Source organism: Trachemys scripta, chromosome 15, assembly GCF_013100865.1.
Source record: "Trachemys scripta elegans isolate TJP31775 chromosome 15, CAS_Tse_1.0, whole genome shotgun sequence".
Taxonomy (NCBI): domain Eukaryota; kingdom Metazoa; phylum Chordata; order Testudines; family Emydidae; genus Trachemys; species Trachemys scripta.
Genome location: NC_048312.1, coordinates 17,477,370 through 17,500,524, shown reverse-complemented (window position 1 = coordinate 17,500,524; position 23,155 = coordinate 17,477,370). Strand labels below are relative to the sequence as shown.

Genomic DNA, 23,155 nt, shown 5'->3' with positions numbered 1-23,155 from the left:
GGTGCAGCCTGAGCACCTACACTGCAATTCTCAGCCCCGCAGCACAAGCCGTGCGAGCATGAGTTAATTGCCTCAGGCTCTGAAGTTTATTATTGCAATGGACACCCTAAAAAGCGTGTCACAGAGGCTCAGGTGACAAGGGCTTTGCACTCAAGTGTTCTAATATTCTTCAAAGATTACTGTCAAGTCTCAGTAACTCATCAATGAAAATAGAATTGAGGAAAGAAAAAGCAAAAAGTTTAATGAAAAGGCACAATCTGTTTGAAATTTATCACCAAATCTCACATCCAAGATTAAATTTATGCCATAAACATTTTCCCAGGCAGAAATAAAAGCTAGTATTCTTTTAAAGATACTTTTATATACTAGTACTGGAAAGCAGGGTTAAGACACAATGTCAGCTGTTAAACCATGAGGACTGGAAAAACTATTTGAGCTTTCCCCTCAGCAGATTCTCTCCCTTTCTGAGAGAGACTTCCAACAAAGCCAGTCAGGCTGCTTTCGACCATGACCTACTTTCTAGCAAGCATTAACAAGCCCCTCCACAGTTTTCTCTAGTCTGTCAGCTAACACAATCCATTCCTCCTGGGATGTGGAAGGGCAGCTTTTGGATGAAGCATGCTGATTGTTTAATATTAAATCACCCTTTGTTACTGATGCGTGTGAATCGCAAAGATATGACCTATAATCCCTGCACATCAATTAGTTACACACTCTGAATCCCTTTGGTCCGTGTCAACATGTTCATCATTCCCCTGTTAAAGACTTGTTGCTAATGAGATTTTGACTCTGCTGGATACATACCCGTCTGAAAAACAATCAAAACAGACTCATTTTGTTCTTCAGCCTCTCATGGATAGTGATGGTGGAGAGCAGCAAGAGTTTTAGTTACTAAATGCAGAGCTTTCCAGATTCCTTAACTGAGTTAATGTTAAAAAATGTTAGTCACCTAGTCATCTACCTAATAGCCTATGGCAGTAAGGGACAAAAACAGAGAGCGATGCCATCAAGGATAAAGATCTCTGCAAATTCAACTATGATGGCAAAGTCACTGAGGAGTCAGAAGCATCAGACCCTGAATTGGCCAGCCACAGACAAAGCCTGTAGCATAATGGACAAGGTGCAGTAGTGAAGAGACTTTGGCCCTACTGTAGGCTGAGAACCACCAAAATGGGATACTGGAGATGGGGGAAAAAAGCAGGTACAAAAGATAAAAATAGATTTGTGTCTTACATTGCTGAATCCATTGCTGAATCTCTGCCTGCATCTTTACTTACACTTCAGGTTCTTTTAGAGATCACAAACCTATTGTTCTTAGTTTCACATCTTTGACGTTCGAGAAGCAACCACACTGGACAGTCAAGAAAAATGCAGATGATGTTGCTTGGCTGTTTCAGTTTTAATTGCAGAGCAGCAGGCATACTGAGTACTACTTAACATTTTAAAGTGAATTTAATGCTGGTGAAAGGTGCCACATTGACAGACTTGGAGACAAAGTCTTTAGTGAGTACACGCAACAGATACGCTGTGGGAAATAGAAGTGCAAGCCTAACCCCAGTTAAAATTGACCAGTATGCCTCAATGCTGCCTTGGAGGTACCTGGTCCAGGGGTAAGAAGACAGTTCAGTCTCCAGACCCAATCAAGCTACAGCTACTCTGCTGAGTCTCCTACATGACTGCCAGCTGTGATGGTATTTTAATCACATGGACAATGTCCACTCAGAGCTAGACCAATACCATCCATTCATTTCCACAGGTCAAACAACAGCCTTTAGTTGATAACGTCTTTCATTCACTACAAAGTAGATCCAGATTTGGGCTGGTGGCTTGGAAGTGAAAAGGGGCATCTCTCATTAGCCACTTCCAGGCCATCAAGTCCCAACAGTAAATATTTAATTAAACTGACACTCCACATTAATCAGAGTCCTGCCTTTAGGATTGCAGAGATTTGCTTGATGGTATAAGCTTGACTCGCAGAATCTGGCAACAACACTGCCATAACAAAGGGAATGTTAATAAAAGATGAACAGGACAATAGAACCTGAGAGTTAGGAACACCTTGGGAATGGAGGTTGTTCGTAACTCTGAAATATTCGTAACTCTCAACAAAACGTTACGGTTCTTCTTTCACAAGTTTACAACTGACATTGACTTCCTACAGCTTTGAAACTACTACGCAGAAAAAAAATGCTACTTTCCCTTTATTTTTTTCAGTAATTTACATTTAACACAGTAATGTACTGTATTTACTCCCCCCCCCCCCCCCCCCGGTCTCTGTTGCTGCCTGATTGCATACTTCAGGTTCCAATGAGGTGTGTGGTTGACTGGTCAGTTCCCAACTCTGGTGTTCATAACTAGGAGGTTCTACTGTACAACATAAAATATTAAACCTGCAATTTTAATGCAGTCCGAGATCTTTTACCAACCCAGACACAAAGTATCCATAGCCAAATCTCACACAGTTTATGAAAAATACAGAGAAACAGAGGTACTGAAAAGCCTTAAGTGTCAAATTTTAGTGAAGTCTGGACAAGAAAAGATCTGTAGGGAGCCTCATACTGAATCTCATCTAAGGCTACAATGTTTCATGGCTTCCAAGTGTCACAAACACAAAAATGCATCTAATGTACCCCATCTTCCACCAAAATAAGAAGTGGAGTGAAAAAAAGACCATCTGTTCAGTCTGTAAAATCTAAATTCAAATACTTATTTGCTCTGGGAAAAATAAAGCATTAGCAATAAGAGGATACATTTGTGTGTGTGTGTCCAGGGCCAGTCTACTGAATACCAAAACTACCTGTCATTCCCCAGATCCAGAAGACCAGGAAGGTACAGCAGCTTAATCAGCACCTTGCTGTGCTTTTTAAATTAGCCTCCCTGTTCACTGTAAATTTAAATAAGTGTTTTTCAGAGTTTTACCTTTTGGCTGCGTCACAAGGAACCAAATATGACTCTTTAAAATAGATACTGGTGGTAACACACCTGTAGCTTGTCTGAGTGTAATATACACACCTAGAGAAAGGGAAAACAACCTACAGGTAACTGATCTATGTCCATTATGAGAAGTGAGAGTGGGGAGGAAGGAGGGCAGGGGGAGAAAAGCTATATTTTTTAAAAAGACAACAACAACAGTTTTCCAGCTAAGGACACAGCCCACTAACCCTGGTAAGCAAGTGATCTCATCATGGTCACCTTCATTCCCTCTATCCTCCTGCTCCTTATATTAATTTTCTTTATGACCATAACTAGTTATGGCATGTCGAATTTAGATTGTTCTCTTGGTAGGATCCATGTCTGAACATGTTTCTGTGGGATGCCTGGCAAACTTGTGAGCACTAGCCAAATAAAATATTAATAGTTTCACGGTACACAAAAAGGTGATCTTTTGGCACAAATTTAAGAAGAGTAAATAACGGGAAGCTGAAAGGAATGGTCAAACCCTTTCATCTTAATACCTGCAAATCTTTTAAACAATGCCTTCAACTGCAGCAGTGAATTCCCCAGAAGCCGAGATAAGGGGCTGACAGGGTATTCAATACATCCATTCAAAGTGTGCAGGTCACATCTTTTTTGTTTATTTAAAGTACAGAGAACGATATATGGGGCAAGATTAACAGGGATTCAGTGCAAAAAAGTTGTTCTAGTTTTTAATACCTTTGCTCAACCATGAAAAGTTGCAAATCACTATTTCTAACACTATCACAAATAGCAATAAACAAACTCTTTCCCAAACCTGAAGAGCAGTTCTGCGTAGCTCAAAAGTTTGTCTCTTTCACCAAAAGAAGTTGGTCCAATAGAAGATATTACTTCATCTTCTCAGCTACACCTCGAACTTTATTTTGTGTTTGTACAGCACCTAGCGTAATGCGGGTCCCCCAGACACTACCACAATACAAACAAATATTTAACTGTCAATCTTGCAGTACCTTACCCTTGGGGAATATTTTTTTTTTTTTTTTTAAACACAGATGTTCAATTTGGTATAAATTTTGAAGCAATTTCTATTAGCTCTGTTTTAACACTAAAGTCTCAAGGCATTTTGTGGCAGTTCAGTTAAGTCTCTTACTGGTATCTTATATGCCACAAACATCAGATATTCGGGGATCAAGACAACCAGAGGCAGGGTTAATTCATCCAAAATAATTCCTTAACAGTTGAAGATTTCCTTGTACATTATGATCCTTGTTGATGGTTTTCCAGTGCCACATTTCAGCTCAGTTTTGGTTTTCCCTGAAGTTGTGATACATGGTGTGCATAACAAAAGGACTAAGAATAAAGTGGGATAGCATGCTTTGTGGGGACCACCTGCTGTTCCAATGAACATAGCAGGGGTCCCAACACTCTGAGATGATGTGCATGGACATGCTAGCAAAACAAAAGCTGGACCTTTTGCCACAAAATTCATGTAATTACATTTAGATTGTTCACTGAGATTTACTAATTTCTGAAGCAAATGAGGCAATAAGGAAAATGTGGTCCAAGCACTACATATTAAATAGTTTATCTTGCTGAAAAGGGCTTCATGTGAAACTTGGCACACAGAATAGCCACATGTTCCTGCAGGTTCATCCTCAAGATATTTGAGGCAGAGGCCTCTTACCCCCTCCAATTCTAAACACATCTGGAGAGATCTATTCACAGTTCAGTACAGGAAAAAAAACCTCACTCTCTCCTGAAACATTGCTGCAAACACAGGCCATAGGAATACAGTCACCAGCGTTATCAGAAGGCATTCTCCCTGTCTTATTCTTATCTACGAAAGTGTCTCCGCTTCTGGAAATACCCAAAGGGTGAGTTACTGAGTGAAATCAGACAGTTTGGCAATCATGTCCCAACAGGCACTGGTAATATTTTTAAGCAGTCCCAGTACATAATTTTGAACCTTTTTTCCTATCCTACACAGATCATGTAGCCGAACAGATAGATATGCTTATGATCATTCTCCTTTTCTCCCTTTTTCTGAAGTATGTGAAAGTCACAATGTGGCCACATCATACCTAAACCAAGTCTCTTTAGGGAAGCTTTCACTAACACAGGTTCCTCATGAAAGGTAACTGTTCTCTACTTTGTAATAAGCTATTCTACACGCAGAGAACCTGTGTATTTTTCGTTACTGAATCTTTTATTAGAACTAAAACAGTCCAAGAAACAACTTTGCTCCAAGTTTCCAAAGACCCCCCTTGGCAAGTTTACCAAAAAAGTAAAAAGGTACACCTGGTGTGACATTTACACCTGCAAAATATTTGAAGACTCGATTGAAAGTTGCACAAGTCACAAACAAAGCCATCCACTTTGGATTCTAGGGCCACAAATGCCCCATCCTCTTCATCAGCATGGATCCTTGAAAAGCATCCTCCAGAGGAGACCTGAATTTCTGATTATCCCTTTGGCTGGGCTCCAGGCAGATGAAACCTGAAGCTACCACACTACTGAGAAGTGATCATCCATTTTCCGGTATCCATGGAGAAAGTATTCCATTGCCAGTGGAAGTTCCTGCTCTCCCACATCCTGTCAAGGGACATGTTTGATCATTTGGATTTCAAGCCTATGCTCCATGTCTTGAGCAGAAAAAATGATCCATACTGGGAGGAATGGGCAGCACTTCTGAATTTATCTTGCTAAAGAACAGTATCTGAGCAGTGTGATTATATTCCCTAATGATTAGGGGATGTGATTATATTCCCTAATGATTAGGGGATCTTGGCACTGCAGAAACAGAAAACTAATGAGCAGATAGCCTACGTGCAAGAGGTTCCACAGGCTCTCCATCTGATAATATTTTCCTTTAACACTGACAGGTTGACAATGCTTATTGGACTTCATAGAAAGAGAGTGTTCTGTATGGATATGAGAACAACTTAGGAAAAATCTCCAAGGAGAAAAACTGGAAAGCCACATGAAAACAGAATTAACAATGCTCCATGCCTTGCTTGGCAGGCCTTGAAAATCCTTGAACACGATTACTGTGTTGTAGTAGCGTCCGGAGGTCCAGTCAGGGAATGGAGTATTCCAATGTACTAGACACTACACACAACAAAAAGACTGTCCCTGCCTGCCCTAAAGAGCTCTAAATGCTCAGGCATCTCACCTTCCTAAACTACTCGTACTCCCACCAAATGTATTACTCTAGCTTCAGTAAAGAGGGATCTCCTTTAACCCCAAATCCTTGTTTAATCATAGCCATTACGCACCCTAAGACCACTCACAAAGACTGAACTGGTTGGATTTCAGTACCTTCCAGGACAACAACAATTTTTCTTTTACCATGGACTCAAAATTAGTTATAATAGCTGTTCTAGACTTTCTTCCTAAAGGTAATTAAAGGCTGTTGCTGCCTATTATCCGAACACACATCCGGAGCAATGTAATTAAAATGTCAATTGCGGCAAGTTATTACACCATTCACACAGACTAAGATGAAAAAGCAAAATCATCTTTCATTTAACCAGCAAAGGTACTTGTCATCTTCACAGACTCAGCCAAGACATCCGTACCATCCAAACTATTAAAAAAGGTTGAATGTCCCTTTAATTTTGGTTATTATCCTGGTCTTATTGTCCAACACCGAGTTCAAAGAGATATGAATGTGGTCCATGCAGCTCATCTACCATAGGCCATTTCTGAAAGATTTGGTCCAATGTTGATTTGAAAGGCAAATGTGGAATCTAACTTCTAGTGAGTTGTAAAAACTTTGTCACAAATTTGCAGAAGATCTGGCAGCCATTCCTTCAATACATCAATACACCCTCCTCACAGTTTTTACACCATGTGGTTTCTTTTACCATAATACTGCAAAACAAGAAGGCAAGATTCCAGCCCTATGATATGAGTCAATGCCTAAATCATTTATGATCTAATTTCTTGACTCGGTCTTGTCAATTCTTTCCATTTCTTTTTCTCCGTCTCAAAATAAACAGATTTTAAAACACACAGATATTTAAGGAAGTTTCACCTTTGCCCTAACTTTTGCATCTTTTTCCAGCAGGATTTCCCCTATTTCAACAGCCAAACAAGTGGTTTTTTTTTAAAGCAGTAAGAATTGTTTTAAAATATTTTTATAGCGTGAAATGAATACATCCGCAGACAGTGAAGTCAAATTTTTTCATATCACTTCCATTAACCTGACAAACCAGTCTCTCACATTTAGTGCAACAGTTAATTTCTCTGGGATGGAGTGAATTTTAATTACTTGAGAAAAAAAAAACCCCAAATATGTTTCCATCATCGCCAAAACTAAGGCTTTGTCTACTTTTGTCGGTCAGGGATGTGGGGGGAAAAACAAACAAAAAAACCCACCCACGACCGACATAAGTTTCACTCACAACAGTGCAGGTGTGGACAGTGCTAGATCAGCGGGAGACATGCTACCGCCGCTCGCTGGGGGTGGTTTAATTATGCCGACAGGAGAGGTCTCTTCCGCCAGCACAGAGCAGCTACAAAGGAAACCTTACACGTGGCACAGTGGCTCAGCTGTGCCGCTGTAAGGTCTGTAGCGTAGACATAGCCTAACAAGACACACCGCAATACCCATTAGCATTTGGAAGAACTATTAAGCCCTTGATAATGGGCAAAGATCTAATTTGTAAAGGGCCTGAGAAGCCAGGGACGGATTAGGGTTTTGTGAGGCCCCTGGGCCAGAGCAAGTGGGGACCCCTCCCCATCCCTTCCACCTGCAGTGCGTCGCTCCCTCCCTCCCCCACCCACGCTCCTGCAAGAGAAATGGGGTCAGGGCATGCGGGCTTACCCCACTCCACCTACCATGCAGGTGGAGCGAAGCAAACCTCCGCGCCTTGACTCCACTCACTGGCTAGAGCGCCGGGCAGAGCGGGGCAAGCCCCCGTGCCTTGAACCCCTTCCTGGCTGGAGCACCGGGGTGGGCAGGCAGAGCGGGGCAAGCCCCCGCGCCCCGACCCTGCTCCCTAGCATGAGCACCAGTTGTGCGGAGCAGGTCAGGGTGCAGGGGTGCCCATTTTTCCAGGGCTCCCCAGTTGGCCGGCGCCCCAGGCACAGGCCCCGTTGACCCAGTGCCTAATCCGCCGCTGTAAGAAGCAAACATGAATGAGGGTTTTTAAAAATATATAAATGAATTAATTCAGCTACAACACTCACACTTTTTAATTAGAGGCTAAAAGGTACTTTGAAACCTGTGTGTTAGTTTCCCCAGAAATCCATGCTGCTTTGAAAACAATCGATTATCACCAGGAAATGAACAGAGATGGTTCTGCTGGGAACAATTTTTATCCCATTCAGGCCCACGGTACAAGTTTCAAATAAATTAAAGTGCTGAATGTAACAAAGCCAAGGCGCCCCCCAAGGTGCAGCCCCAAGACTGCACACCACCTGCTCGGCCAGGCATCACATTACTATGTGCATGTTGTTCGGCAGTTCTTTCAAACAAGAGATTAAAAAGGTACATTGTCAAGGCTCATAGACTTAAAATTGGACCCACCAGCAGGGTTATGATTGAGGAGGCATTAATTGCCCTCTCTCTGCAGCCCCCTTCTTCTGAGACAGGGCACTGAAGTGTACCACAGTCACCTTCTCGATACACTTTTAGGAGAGCAGAGCTGACAGGCACAGTGGGAGGAAGCCGGAACCTGTCTTCCTAGAGAACCCCTATGCCCAGGATTTTTTGTTGTTGATGCCGAGTCTCTCAGATTAATATTAGCCATGTACTGGAGACGTTTCAATCCCTCACCCCACCTATTTATTTTAAGTAAAATATTCTCAAGGTCAAGAGAATGAGAGACTTAAAAACATTCATCCTTTTAAGCTACATGAGACTTCGGGCAGACAGTTTATTTTGAATGAGAAAGGGGATTTTCCTACAAGGCTGGGGGGATTCTCAGCCTTTACCCCTCGGCAACCCCGCAGCCAACCACCCTTTTCCCCTCCAGTGACTTGACCTTCGGACTCCTGCAACTGTTCCTCTTTAGTTGTATACCCCAGAATCCTTTGTGTTGCTTCATGGAGCTCTTAAGAAGCAGGGCAATAATTGAGGGACCAGGACTTGTTTAACGTAGGGAAACAAGGGTGGTATTTCAATTGAGTTAGCTCAAATCAAACTAGCTTAACTCGACTAAAACTCCACTTAATGCAATGGTCCCCAAACTGGGGTCCGCAGAGGAACATTTGAGGGTTGCAACAGGGTCCAGGCCAGGCCCGCTCTGCTCCAGCCCCACCTACAGGCGCCACACCTGGCTGCAGCTCTGTTTCTGGCCCCACCTCCAGGCTCCCGGCCCGGCCCAGCCATGGCTCCAGCCTCAGCCCTCTTACCCATCTGCATCCCCTGGGAGCCGCAGCCCTGCTCCCAACCGTGGCTCCTGGAGTTTGCAGAAAGGGGGAAGGGCAGCACAACATGAAAATTTTGGGGACCACTGACTTAATGCCTACACAGTTTAACATCTTTAGCTGCATTTTAGCAAGTCGAGTTACAGTTTGGCTATAGGCACTCTGATCAGAGCACAACGCAGCCAGCTAACTCACCGTCAAATGTGCTTGCCTGTATCTTAACAAGCCATCTTTCCTGAAATGTGCCGCCCAGAACTGGGCACAATACTCCAGTTGAGGCCTAATCAGCGCAGAGTAGAATGGAAGAATTACTTCTCGTGTCTTGCTTACAACACTCCTGCTAATACATCCCACAATGATGTGGGACTGTCATGTGGGACTGTATCAAAAGTCTTGCTATAATCAAGATATATACACTTTCAGAATGCAGAGAACTAAATAGTCCCCCCGGAGTCTGTACTGGGACCAGTACCATTCAACATATTCATAAATAATCTGGAAAAAGGGGTAAACAGTGAGGTGGCAAAATTTACAGATGATACTAAACTACTCAAGATAGTTAAGTCCAAAGCAGACTGCGAAGAGCTACAAAGGGATCTCACAAAACTGGGTGACTGGAAAATTAAATGGATGAAATTCAATGTTGATAAATGCAAAGTAATGCACATTGGAAAAACATAATCCTAACTATACATATAAAATGATGGAGTCTAAATTAGCTGTTACCACTCAAGAGAGAAATCTGGAGTCATTGTGGATTAGTCTCTGAAAACATCCAGTCAATGTGCAGAAGCACCATTATCATTACGAAAGGGATAGATAAGACAGAAAATATCATATTGCCGCTATATAAACCCATGGTACACCCACATCTTGAATACTGCGTGCAGATGTGGTCGCCTCATCTAAAAAAAAAAATATATTGGAATTGAAAAAGGTTCAGAAATAAGCAACAAAAATGATTAGGGGTATGGAACAGCTTCCCTATGAGGAGAAATTAATAAGATTGGGACTTTTCAGCTTGGAAAAGAGATGACTAAGGGGGCACATGATAGAAGTCTATAAAATCATGATTGGTGTGGATAAAGTAAATAAAGTGTTATTTACTCCTTCTCATAACGCAAGAACAAGGGATCACCTAACAGGCAGCAGGCTTAACACAAAAAAAAGCAAATATTTCTTCACACAACCCAGAGTCAACCTGTGGAACTCTTTGCCAGAGGATGTTGTGAAAGCCAAGACTATAACAGGGTTAAAAAAAGAATTAGATAAATTCATTGAGGATAGGTCCATCAATGGCTATTAGCCAGGATAGGCAGGGATGGTGTCCCTAGCCTCTGTTTGCTAGAAGCTGGGAATGGGCAACAGGGGATGGATCTCTTGATGATTACCTGTTCTGTTCATTCCCTCTGGGGCACCTGGCATTGGCCACTGTCGGAAGACAGGATACTGGGCTAGATGGACCTTTGGTCTGACCCAGTATGGCTGTTCTTATGTTCACTGCTACCCCCCTTTTTCCCCCCCCCCCCCCATCTACTAGACCAGTGACACACTCAAAGAAGGAAATTAGGTTGGTTTGGCATGATTTGTTCTTAAATCCACATTGGTTATTACTTAGAACCCTATTATCCTCTAGTCAGTGGTTTTCAACCTGTGGTCTGCAGACCCCTGGGGGTCCACAGACATTGTCTAAAGGATCCGTGAAAGGCTGTCATTCCCATAGAACAGTGGTTTTCAACCTGTAGTTCATGGACCTCTGAGGATCCACAAATTATGTCTAAGATTTCCAATGGGGTCTGTACCTCCTTTTGAAATTATTTAGGGGTCCACAAATATGCTCCAGGTACTTGCAAACTGATTAATAATTTGTTCCAGTTTCTTTCCAGGTGTCAAAGTTAGGCTGACTGGTCTATAATTCCCAGGGTCCTCTTTGTTCCCCTTTTTATTGATAGGTATTATGTTTGCCCTTTTCCAGTCCCCTGGGACATCACTCATCCTCCATGAGTTCTTAAAGATAACTGCTAATGTTCCAAGATTGCTCCAGTTAAATAAGTACCTTATGGTGCATCTCATCAGGCCCTGATGACTTGAATACTTCTAAGTTATCTAAATATTCTTTAGCCTGTTCTGTTTTGGCAGCTCTCCTACCCCACAAAGTAGAGGACCTACACTTTCCTTCATCTTTCTCTTGCTCCTAATGTATTTATAGAACCTCTTCTTATTGCCTTAATGTCCCTTGTGCCTTGGCCTTTCTGATTTTGTCTTTACATGCCCGTGCTATTCTTTTGTAATCATCCTTAGTAACTGTGGATTTCATTTGGATTTTGGCTTCCTCAGACAAAGGGGTGTCTCCATGCAATTTTTGTATTCACGCATCTATATTGGTTTAGAACAGTGGTTCTCAAACTTTTTTACTGGTAAAGCAGCAAAGAGTCCTGTGGCACCTTATAGACTAACAGACGTATTGGAGCATGAGCTTTTGTGGGTGAATACCCACTTTGTCGGATGCATGTGACTAATGCATGTGATTTTTTACTGGTGACGCCTTGCACATAGCAAGCCTCTGTGTGCGACCCCCCCCCCTTATAAATTAGAAACACCTTTATAAATGCTGGAGGCAAAGCGGAATTTGGGGTGGAGGTTGACAGCTCGTGACCCCCCATGTAATAACCTTGCAACCCCCTGAGGGGTCCCGACCCCCAGTTTGAGAACCCCTGGTTTAGAAGCAGATAGATAAAGGAGTACCAAAAAAAATTGTGCTTAGATCAGCCCTAGGAAACAGATCGAGATTAAAACATTTCCATTGTTTAAAAAGAAATTAGATGCTTTACTGTGCCCTAGCAGATCACTTCTTAATTCATTTCTGTGAAGTGTGCTAAGACTTACAACACCCCCGCATTGGTAAGTATTAGTTTTCCCATAATTAAAGTGGAGATAATGAAGCACAGAGATCTCAGAAACTTGAGAGATGGGGGAGGCATGTGACTTGCCCAAGGTCACAGAGCAAGTCTCTAGTAGAGATGCAGGAACCCAACTCCCAAGTCACAGCAGTGCACTCTCCTCACAAAAGGCAGAATATCAGTGAACTGGAGTGGAACAGAGATTAATATTGGAAAAGCTCCCCCGTTTTTCTTCTTTGCACTACTTAATTGTGTTAAATGAATTCATCCCATTTTTAAGATATTCCTCAACTCAGAACTGTCTCCCTTGAAACGCCTTTGCCACAATATACACATTTCTAGCTGAATCCAGCTCGATTATCTGTTCAGATCTGACATTTCATCAGACCAGATATAATCTCAACAACTTCATTCCTTAGAAACAGGTACATCTGATCCCAGCTGGCTGACTTGTGTGGGCACGCTGGGCAGTGCTGTCATATGCCAGTTACGTAAAACATCCTGTCAAGCACACAACTCTTTGTGAGCCCAAGATGTCAAAGTGCTGATCTCAGTACAAGGAATGAGATTACTATCGCTTTTCTACTTACTCTGTGTTGGATGGAACTTCAGAGACATTGCTTGGGGAAGCGTCCCGGCAAGGAGGCAAGACAGCCAGAAACACCCAACACGTTGTGGCTCAGCTGCAGGAGATGCCGAGTCTGGTTCCGAAATTATAACCATAGTAACATCAGTGTTTTAGATCACAACACACCAAGTAAGGAATTATGAGATTACCCTTTGGAGCAGCTCATGGACAATCAAAGAGGAAGTCAGAAAGGTCAATACAGATTTGTTTCTTCTGTGTGGACATTGGCATCCACACTGTACCTCCCAGGGATGTTCAAAAACAAGGAGGAATTAAAGGATGAGGCAGCAGAGGGGGGGGGGGGGGGGGGGAAAAAAAAAAAAGCTTTTTTAAACCAAAAAAAAAAAAAAAAAAAAAAAAAAACAACTATGGCATATTTGTAAGTTCCTTCAGAAGAGGAAGGAAGCGGTTGGTATGCTGGCCTGGGACTTGGGAGATCCGGGTTCAATTCCCTAATCCCCACATATTCCCTGCATGACTTTGGGAAAGTCATTTAATCTCTCTCTGCCTCAGTACCCCATGTGTAAAATGGGAATAGCAGCCCTGCGCTACCTTGCCTTACAGTGCTGCGGTGGGGATAAATACAATCAAGACTGTGAGGCGCTCAGATATTACATTGATGAGAGGGGTCATATAAGTACCTAAGAGTTTGATAGCTAGATAAAAGTTAGTGCCTATAGTTAACACTATGAAAAGTGGCTGTCCAGCACCTCTAAAATGCCTAGCTAGTAGTGAGCCATAACAACTTGAGGGTAAACTACACAAGATTCCAGCACTGTTTTTAAACTTCACTACAGAAAAAGGGAAAATGATTTATTCACAGCCATGTCACCACCTTCTCATTGGACCAGATTTTCTTCCAGCAAGTCCACACAAGGTAACTTTGTTGTCCGGATTATGAAACTACTGTTGCAGTTAACCTTGCCTAATTTATTTCTTTAAATAAGCCTGGAGACGCAAATATCTGCATAAATCACCAACTCATCACAGAAAAATTTCTTTCTGCCTTCAGCTCCAAGCAAATAGTATGAGGAACAGAACATAGCAACACAATGATGGATTAAGAAAACGGCACTAAAATTATTATCTGGCTGCACAAACTCAAGGCTTTAAATCCTTTCCCCACCCAGCCTCTCCCCAGCACAGGTTTCCTCCTCCTACCTCCCAAAACTATCCACCTCCACATAGTGCAGGAGATGCCCTTCCAGGAAACCCAAACTCAACGTCTCCCAATTCTCTTCAGTCCCAATCTTCACCCCATTGATCCTAGGCTGGGCTCAGGTGTAATGACAAAGAATGACATTTCTTTCTCTCTCCTGTCTATGGATTCAGCAATAAGGCAACAGGAGTGTCTTCATTTTTTTCTGCAACAATGTATGTAACTTCTTCCTTCAGAGAATACAGCCCTCTAGATGGGATTTCTCTCTTCCCCGCCAACCTTCCGAGGTTGGGTTCTCCAAAGAGAGGGATTATGGGAGGAAGGGGATTACTATTGAGGAGAGGTAGGAGGCCCGTCAGGTTGGCATAGCTGAGCCTCAGAAGTCTGGAAACCTGCGTCATGGCTCACAGACAGGCTGAGTGCTCTCAGAGATCACCAGGAGCGTTTTGCACTGGCCTCGCTAGTTCTTTAAAGTACAGTCTCCATCAGCTGAAATTATAACACAGGCCTGTTCCTGAGACAAGAGTCAGCATGTCAGAACACCATGTTCATTATGGCCAGTGGCAATGGTGCACCATGGAACAGGGCTTACTGAATTAACGTAGTTAAGATGGAACAACCTTGCTACAGGACCACTTCATGTTCTACTGAAAGGGAGGGAAACTGCTCTGCATCTGGCTTGCACACCACACGTCAAAAGAAAAGGGGCTTCTCTGAGTCTATACTGCCATACACAAGAGAGACTACTAGCACGATTACTCCCTCTTTTTGTGTTTGCACAAAGCACTTTTAAACACAATGCTCTGCATGGTTTTTAAAAAAAATAGGTGTCTTAAAGGTAATCTGACTATCTGGGAACAATAGATCTATCCGGCTTTGAACAAGGTTCCAAAAGCCTTTAGCTGATCCGTGGAGTAGTAAGTGCTTGCAGGCTGGGCAGAGTGGATAAAAAGGCCATCATTCCCCCTTTCCCTACCCACCAAAAGAAGAGCTTTGATAATTTCCCCAACACACTAACACCCTTGCAGGTTTGCTACCAGCTGCATAACACTGAAGAGAATATTTGCTCTAAAAGAGCCTGCTCATGTTTAGAGTTTGGAATGTTGTATCCAACTTAAGCATCTCCTCTCATCTGCCTGCTGGGGAAGTCTGTAATCAAAGAGGATACAGGAGACGTTTCAAAAAGCAATTTCTTCCCACAGCACACACTGAAATCAAAGCAGTCTAGTGACAATTCTGTGTAATGACTGCCACCTTGTGCTCAAAGAAGAAACTGCAATTACTCTAGAGAGCATATTGCAAGGAAAGACTCCGACACAGACCATAATTAAAGGAACAGTTGTGATCAGTAGGCCTGAAATCTGATCTGTTTTTGTTTTGCTTGTATCTGTTTGCAAAGTCTTTAACTATTTGTCTTTTATCCCCCAAAATAAATACTTCAATGTTGTTGTTTTTTAAAACGAGCAGCAAAAGAAATCAATGGCAGCAGCATAACACTGACAATAATGCTTCACACTTATATGGTGCTTCATGTGTTCAAAGTGCTGTACAAACTAACCATTCATACGCAATCCTACAACAAACTAGCATACGTTTAGAATGAAGGGAAGAATAACAAAGCAGAACGCAGTTTTAAGATTTAATCTTCCCTAGGGTTATTATAAACAGTGAGATAGAAGAAAGGATTTGAAATTTACAGAAGATATCGTAACAATATCCTTTTTAAAACATCATCTAACAGCATTATGAGCAGCAAAACCTCTGGAGTTATTAGCACAGGTTAAGATCACTCATTTTTGACTGAAAAGAGCCATTAACCAAAGTTCTGTTCTGCTTCCCTCTTACAAGCAGACCTTCTAATCCAATCAGAGCCTTTTCTTGGAACCCTAATTATTGCTCTGACTAATCAGGCTTGAGGGCATCAATGGTGGTGGAAATAAGGTCAGTTTACTCATGCACACAGTCTCACTGAAATTTCTAGGTGCAATGCAGGAATAAAACAAGCAAGATTCAGCCCCAGGGTTCAAGTTCCAGGGAAACCTAAACATCCCATTGTCAGCCTCCGCCACTACAAATTTTTCAGGCTTGCTTCGTCCTTCCTACCCTCCAAGCATGGATCAGGCACAGACTACATTCCACAGGGAAAGCAATTAGGACCATGAGAGCGTTGTGGTTATTAGCATTTAGTCAAAAAGATTTCCCATTTTTTGGTTAAAACAAACATGTCCTGGTAAATATTTTAGTTTCAACAATTGCCCCTATAAATAGCAATTTAAAAGCCCACAGAACCCATTTATGGAACTAAGAGACAAAAGTTTCTCTCTTCACAAATCAAGTAAGAGCTATAAGCAAGTAAAACAACATGTATTTTATTAATAAAACCATTACTACCTACCTCCCCTGTGATTGGATTGGTCCCATACTTCTTTATCCAAGGAACAATACTCCTGAAAAGAGAGGAGATAAGACAGGAAGTCATACACAGAATTAGGAACCCACATTCACTGTAAAGACCTGTTTTATCATCTTTAACTGGTTATGAAAGCCCAACTACAGACGTATTTGAAAGAGGCAAGTAGCACCAAGTGACCTTTTATCATTGATACTGTACTGCAGCTTTGCAAAAGGTTAGGAGCACACCAACTCCCTCCCATGACAAACTGATATTTTACATACCCTACAAAAATGTTATTTGCCCTAGATGAGTGGGTAAAGCTGATGCACACTCCGCAGCAGAATTTTCCCCCACAGTATTTATGGATGGCTCATCTCATTAGATAAACAAAACAAACCATGTCCCCTTCTGACTTTTAAAAATGAAAGACAAAAGCATTTTTTAATCTGCAGGTCTTGGCTTTTGCTGATTGCCTGCTGCAGTTTAACAGTGGTGAGTGCATCTCCACAGAAGAAGAAATGAAATCCAATGACCGAATAGTCCCCAAAACCTCTAAGTGAGCTGAGAGGGAAACTAAGGCATTTTTAGTGTTTATAGGACTCCTCCTCCCAATGCACATAGTAGGCAAAGTTACCCCCAAGTGCTGCTGCATGATGAATTTTTCATGTATTATAAATCTCTGAGTCCCTCCACACCTAAGGTTCCCTACCATGCTATCAAACTGGTAGGAACACAAAAGGCTATGGAGCATCATGCAATAGCCTGTGCCAAGAGGCATAGTTAAAAGCACGCTGCTCCAGCACAGAAACACTGTGCATTTACAGCAACAGCTGTAGCCTTCTACATATAGCTATGATTTTGAGAAACAGAACCATTTGAGAAGCGAAACAGGCTTGGACGAGAAATCTAAGCACCAGAGGGAGAGAGAGGAACGCATGAGTTCTCATCCCAGTTCTGACACAGATTCCAATCACGACCTCGAGCAAGTCACTTAGCCTATGCAAAAAACTAAAACAAACAAAATAAAATTGGAAGTGAATGACTTACAGCAAATCAAAGACTGTTCCATCTGGTGTGCAAACTGGATATTCGAATGGTTGCAGAGATAAACTAGGAAAAAGTACACATTTATTTCAGATTTATCAAAAAGTCACTTGGAAAGTCAATATTAAACTAGCAAATATCATTAGCTTCTATTTGAGCCCTAAACCCAGGTCTACATCAGTGAACATAAAGTGAGCCTTTCAACTTACATCTGACTATGTGGAATTTACTGATACTGCATCTTGATTTCTTTCATTCTAGCACAGGGATCGGCAACCTTTCAGAAGTGGTGTGCTGAGTCTTATTTTTAGTCACTCTAATTTAAGGTTTCGCGTGCCACTCATACATTTTAACGTTTTTAGAAGGTCTCTTTCTATAAGTCTATAATATATAGCTAAACGATTGTTGTATGTAAAGTAAATAAGGTTTTAAAAATGTTTAAGAAGCTTCATTTAAAATTAAATTAAAATGCAGAGCCCCCCAGACCGCTGGCCAGGACCCGGGCAGTGTGAGTGCCACTGAAAATCAGCTTGTGTGCCGCCTTCGGCACACGTGCCACAGGTTGCCTACCCCTGTTCTAGCATCTGTGTTTCATCAGCAAGAAGTAAATTCTAAGCACAAAAAACTAAGATGTGAAAGGTCCTTGCAACTTAATCATTGGCTCTAAATGATGCAGGACAGATCAAGGATATAAAACACAGTGAAGGGGAACAATTTGAGCATCAAGTCTAGAATTTTATAAGTATGAACTTATTTGAACTTTGCATGTTAATTCTTTGCAAATTTTACAGTTTATATATTCCTTTTGAACTTTACAGTTATTACATACAACCTCTCAGACACTGGGCTTCATGGAGTCAAAACATAAATTTCAATCCTTGCTGAAATTTTGTTGGTGTCACATTAAGGAATGATAGTTACTTTCCCTGATGTCTGTCTGCTCTATCTACCACTACAGGAAACATGATTTGGTTAAGGACTCAAGACAAAAAAGTTTTTTTTTTAAATCTTACCTGCAGTGATCAAAAGATAAACGTCTAAAATTTGCCTGTGGAATATCTGTTTACAAAAACAAAAAGCAAAATAACTTTCATAAATCCAAAGTATTTTGGGCAATAAAAGGTGCTTCTGATACTTATGATTAATCCTACATGATATATATTTGGAAATTACTGTTTTTGATATGTCAAGTAGTAATTTGCTCCTGATAAAGACAAATAGTCTAAATCTTGTGAAACAGTAACAAAAATCAAAACTTCACAAACCAATGCAGAGCAAACCTCAAGTCTGCTGCACAAATGAAACTGGAAGAGTTAGAAAAAGGCAAGCTTTTAAAGTAGTTGAGATACTCCTTGGCCCGTTTCCCCCTCTCCCCCAATTTTTGTGGTTTTAGAACCACATTATCCTTTTTTTTTTTTCCCCTTCAAATCGCTTCCTTCTCTGTTTTTAAAACCCACACTGACAACAAAGGAATTTAACCAACTATAAAGGGGAAAAGTGAAACTGACAATATACAAAGAGCTGTCAAATGTACCGTGTACAGTAACTCCTCACTTAAAGTCGTCCCGGTTAAGTTGTTTCGTTGCTCGTTTACAGTTGCGCAATGCTCCCTTAAAACATTGTTTGGCAGCCACCTGCTTTGTCCACTGCTTGCAGGAAGAGCCGCCCGTTGCAGCTAGCTGCGGGGGGGAGGGGGCTTGGAACCAGGGTAGACCAGCAGCCCCCCTAAGTTCCCCGTGCAGCAGCCACCCAGCAGGCTATCAATTGCCAGCAGTTCAGTTGTCCCTCCCCCGACTGCCATGTGCTGCTCCTGCCCTCTGCCTTGGAGCTGCTCCTGGGAGCCTCCTGTTTGCTGTGCGAGGGGGGAGGGGGACGACTAATGTCAGGGTGTCCCCCTCCTCCCTGCCCCCCCCCCCACTTACCCCATCCATAGAGCAGGGACAGGGACAGGACAGGGCTCCTACGGAGAGTCAACTTGCTGAACTATTTAAAAAGGCAGTGTACTGAGAGTGGGATTAGTGTACTTAAAGGGGAAATGCGCATCACTCACTCTCTCTCACACACACACACACACACAGCGTGCATCTCGGTCTGCCATGCTGTCTCCCCTCCCTCCATTCCTGCTGCCTTATAGAGTGTGAGGCTACATTAACGTGTTAACCCTTGAATCTAACCCCCCACCCCCATTTACATTAATTCTTACGGGGAAATTGGATTTGCTTAACATCGTTTCGCTTAAAGTTGCATTTTTCAGGAACATAACTACAACGTTAAGCGAGGATTTACTGTAAATAACCTTGGGGAGGGCACTCTGAGCATGAAGGGCCATCTGAAAGAATGGGTGGCGAAGCCTATGGGAAAAAGAAACAAATTAGGTCTATACTGACATCAGAAGCTTTGACGCTTGGAAAGGGTAGAGGAAAGAATGGGTGAGACCAGGTAAGAGATGTGACGCATGGCCGTGAAGGCAAAGACAGGGAGTTTAGGTTTGATGGACAATATAATGTGATACTACTAAAGACACTCAAAGGAGAAGCTGGGGATGACATGGTTGAAACAACAGCATTTTGGATTTGTGGACAAGGTTAGCATTAGAGACCTGAAAGGAGATGACAACTGTAGGTGGAAGATGCTTAGGTTGTGGACAAGTGATTTAGTTATAGGAGAGAAACAGGTGAGATTTTCAAATTTTGTGGAAGAAAAGGTGACAGCATTTGGCCGAAGCCTGACTGTGAGGGAAGAAAGAGGGTGGAGTCAAATATAACACCCAGGCTACAGGTACCAGGACCCCAATGCGACTACAAGGATGGTGGAGTTGCTAACCCCAACTGAGAAGGCAGGAACTGGACTGGGTTTGGGAGGAACTCCGATGTGGTGATGCTGAGATTGAGATGGCAGCGAACTATCCAGGATGGTACTTCACAACACCAGAGGGAAGTGCAAACTGAGGAAAAGGATACAAGCCCAGAGTGGAGAAGGATATCTGAAAGTCATTGATGTAGAAATGATAAGTAAATTCATGTACAATAAGCACATGGGGTAACCAGAGGACAGGACGTAGAGGGAGAAGAAAAGAGGGCTAGAATGGCACCTTGAAAGATTCCAACAAAAGAAGAGGGTAAGCAGAGAAAAAGAGTCACTGAATGGATGGTTGGAAAGGAAGAGCAAGATCCAAGAGAGGATACAACCAAGGAAGATAGGACATGATGAAGGAGAGAGCAGCCAACAAGATCAAAGGCAGCAGAAAGGAGAAGGTGGGGAGCATGGCAAGCAGACCTTGAGACTTAGCCAAGGGAAGGTCATTCACAACTTCGATGAGAGCAGAATAAGGAAGTAAGGGGAAGGAGACATTAGCACTGAAGTATGAACATACACATAAAATATAGAAACAGTCACAAGAATTAATATAGAAAGAAAACACAGCAACTTTAAACTGTTTACCTGATTTCTTTCCTCCATAAAAGTGTGTGTATTCTGCACATGTTATGTACCTAAAGAGTAAAGGGGGGAAGTGTTAATGCTTAAAACATCGCACTACAACACTAACTATATTTAGCAGAAATTGATGACTTTTCAAACTTAAAGAGTTCTATTAATAAGAGATGTTAAACATTCTTAGTTACCTGACTTTTTCACACCTTCACCCAATATTAACCAACTCTGATATTAGGTGTCACATCTTGGCCTTCCTAATATCCAGAACAAGGCCTTTGGGCAATACCACAATGATAAGAAAACAATAGTGTGCTGTCACCATATCCTGCCGGAGGTAGTGACATCCATGTTATAATGCAATTTTATTTTATTGTCACCATGGATGGGAAAGCATAATTCCACAATCACATCAGGTAACTGTGCTTTAAGCCTGGGAGCTAAAGTACCAAGGCTGACCCACAACTCCCTAATACAGCTGTTGTTTCGTATTTTCCCAGCCAAACATTTTTTTTTAAATTGTGTAATACAGATATCCCAACCCATGCCCAAGCTGTGAGCTTGCACACAGTATTTGTAAAGCAGACAAGCTCTTGATCCTATCTAGCCGCTTCTGAACCTGGGAGAGTAAAGGCCAGTAATCCAAATTAAAGCCACTCTAATTCTGACTAAATGAGGGTGTTCTGTTTACATGCAGATTTAAGTGGTGTAACGTCTTAGTTAATTCGTATTAACTTTCCCAGATGTCCCTATGTAGACAAGCTCTAAGGCTATGTCTATACTACACAACTTTTAGGCTTTGGCTACACCGGCGTTGTATAGCGCTGCAACTTGCTGCGCTCAGGGGTGTGAAAAAACACACCCCTGAGCGCAGCGAGTACAGCGCTGTAAAGCGCCAGTGTAATCGATGCCTGCAGCGCTGCAAGCTAATCCCCTCGGAGAGGTGGAGTACATACAGCGCTGTGAGAGCTCTCTCGCAGCGCTGGTGGCGCGACTACACTCGCGCTTCACAGCACCGTGAAGTCCCGAGTGTAGCCAAGCCCTTAGAGACAACACAGTGCCGCTACAGCCGTGCCACTAAAAGGCATGCAGTGTAGCCACTATTTGTCTGCAGGAGAGAGCTCTCCTGCAGACAAAAAACTTCCACCCACAACGAGCAGTGTTTTGGGGGAGAGTGTGTGTTATTTTAAACACCTCTGAACGACAAAAGTTTTGATTTTCGCTTGCCAGTATCGACAAAGCCTGAGTGTCTTTTAAACCTGAAGATTATTTCACTGAGCCACCCTCATTCACTGGATTGTGCCTAGACCAGGGGTTCTCAAACTGGGATCGGGACCCCTCAGAGGGTTGCAAGGTTATTACATGGGGGTTTGTGAGCTGTCAGCCACCAACGCAAACCCCGGTTTGCCTCCAGCATTTATAATGGTGTTAAATATATAGAAATGTTAATGTAGAAGGGGGGGGGTCACACTTGGTGTGTGAAAGGGGTCACCAGTACAAACGTTTGAGAACCACTGGCCTAGACCTTGGCCCTGCCTGCTCCACCCACGCAGCACCTATGTGGGAAGGGAAGGGGTCGGCTCTGCCGGCCACTGGCTCAGAGGACCCGCCCGCGGCCTATCGGGCTGCCCCAGAGGCAGCTGCAGTCGGGCAGCGCTGCACGCACAGGCTTTGCGAAGGGCTTTAGGCTCTCCCGGGCCGAGGGGCGGCGGCTCGGACACCCAGCGCCTGTAACGCAGGGCGGGAAGCGCCGGGGTGCCGCAGCCTGGGCGGGGCGGTTGGGGAAACCAGGCCCGGCCACCCTCCCCGAGCGGCTTCCACGGGGGCGGCCATGGCAGAGGGCCCGCGGGCCGAGCCCCGCCAGGACAGTCTCCCCCCCCACACACTCTCTCACATCTTATCCTTCTGGTGCTGCCGCTTCCCCATGGCGGCGGCTCCAACTCTTCCCCGGCACAGGAGACGCGCCCCCTACCAACGGGAGGGGGGGGACCCCAAACTGGGGCGGACCACCTAGCTCCGGCCGGCGGGCTCCTCCAGGGCCAAGCCGGCTCTCCCGAGCAGCACAGCGACTTCCGGTAGATCGGCGTGCGCCGCTGAACTGGCCCCCCGGAGAACCAGGGCGCCCCAGGTACCGTTCCGGCCGCTCCTTCTCTCCCCTCCCCTGGCGTCCCCGGGCTGTTATGGCGGGGTCTGTGTCCTGGCACAGCGTGAGTCTGCGGTGCTGGGACTCGCGGAAGGGGCACCTGGGCTGCAGCGCGCAAGGGACCGGAGCTAGGAGCCAGGATGTGCAGATGCTCCCAGCTGAG

General features: G+C 43.4%; 1 protein-coding gene across 1 annotated transcript in view; it reads right to left on the bottom strand.

The window, feature by feature from the left end:
• The window catches only part of PPIL2 (peptidylprolyl isomerase like 2), a 153,703-nt gene extending 130,756 nt beyond the window's left edge, over positions 1–22,947 (bottom strand). Inside the window, exons 1-5 of the mRNA XM_034791061.1 lie at positions 22,744–22,947; positions 20,859–20,908; positions 18,431–18,476; positions 17,421–17,483; positions 16,374–16,425 (exon numbers count right to left, since the gene is read on the bottom strand). Coding sequence (XP_034646952.1) covers positions 16,374–16,425; positions 17,421–17,483; positions 18,431–18,476; positions 20,859–20,908; positions 22,744–22,775 — 243 coding nt within the window. The 5' untranslated portion in view covers positions 22,776–22,947. The remainder of the gene's footprint in view (positions 1–16,373; positions 16,426–17,420; positions 17,484–18,430; positions 18,477–20,858; positions 20,909–22,743) is intronic.
• Positions 22,948–23,155: the final 208 nt, after the last annotated feature.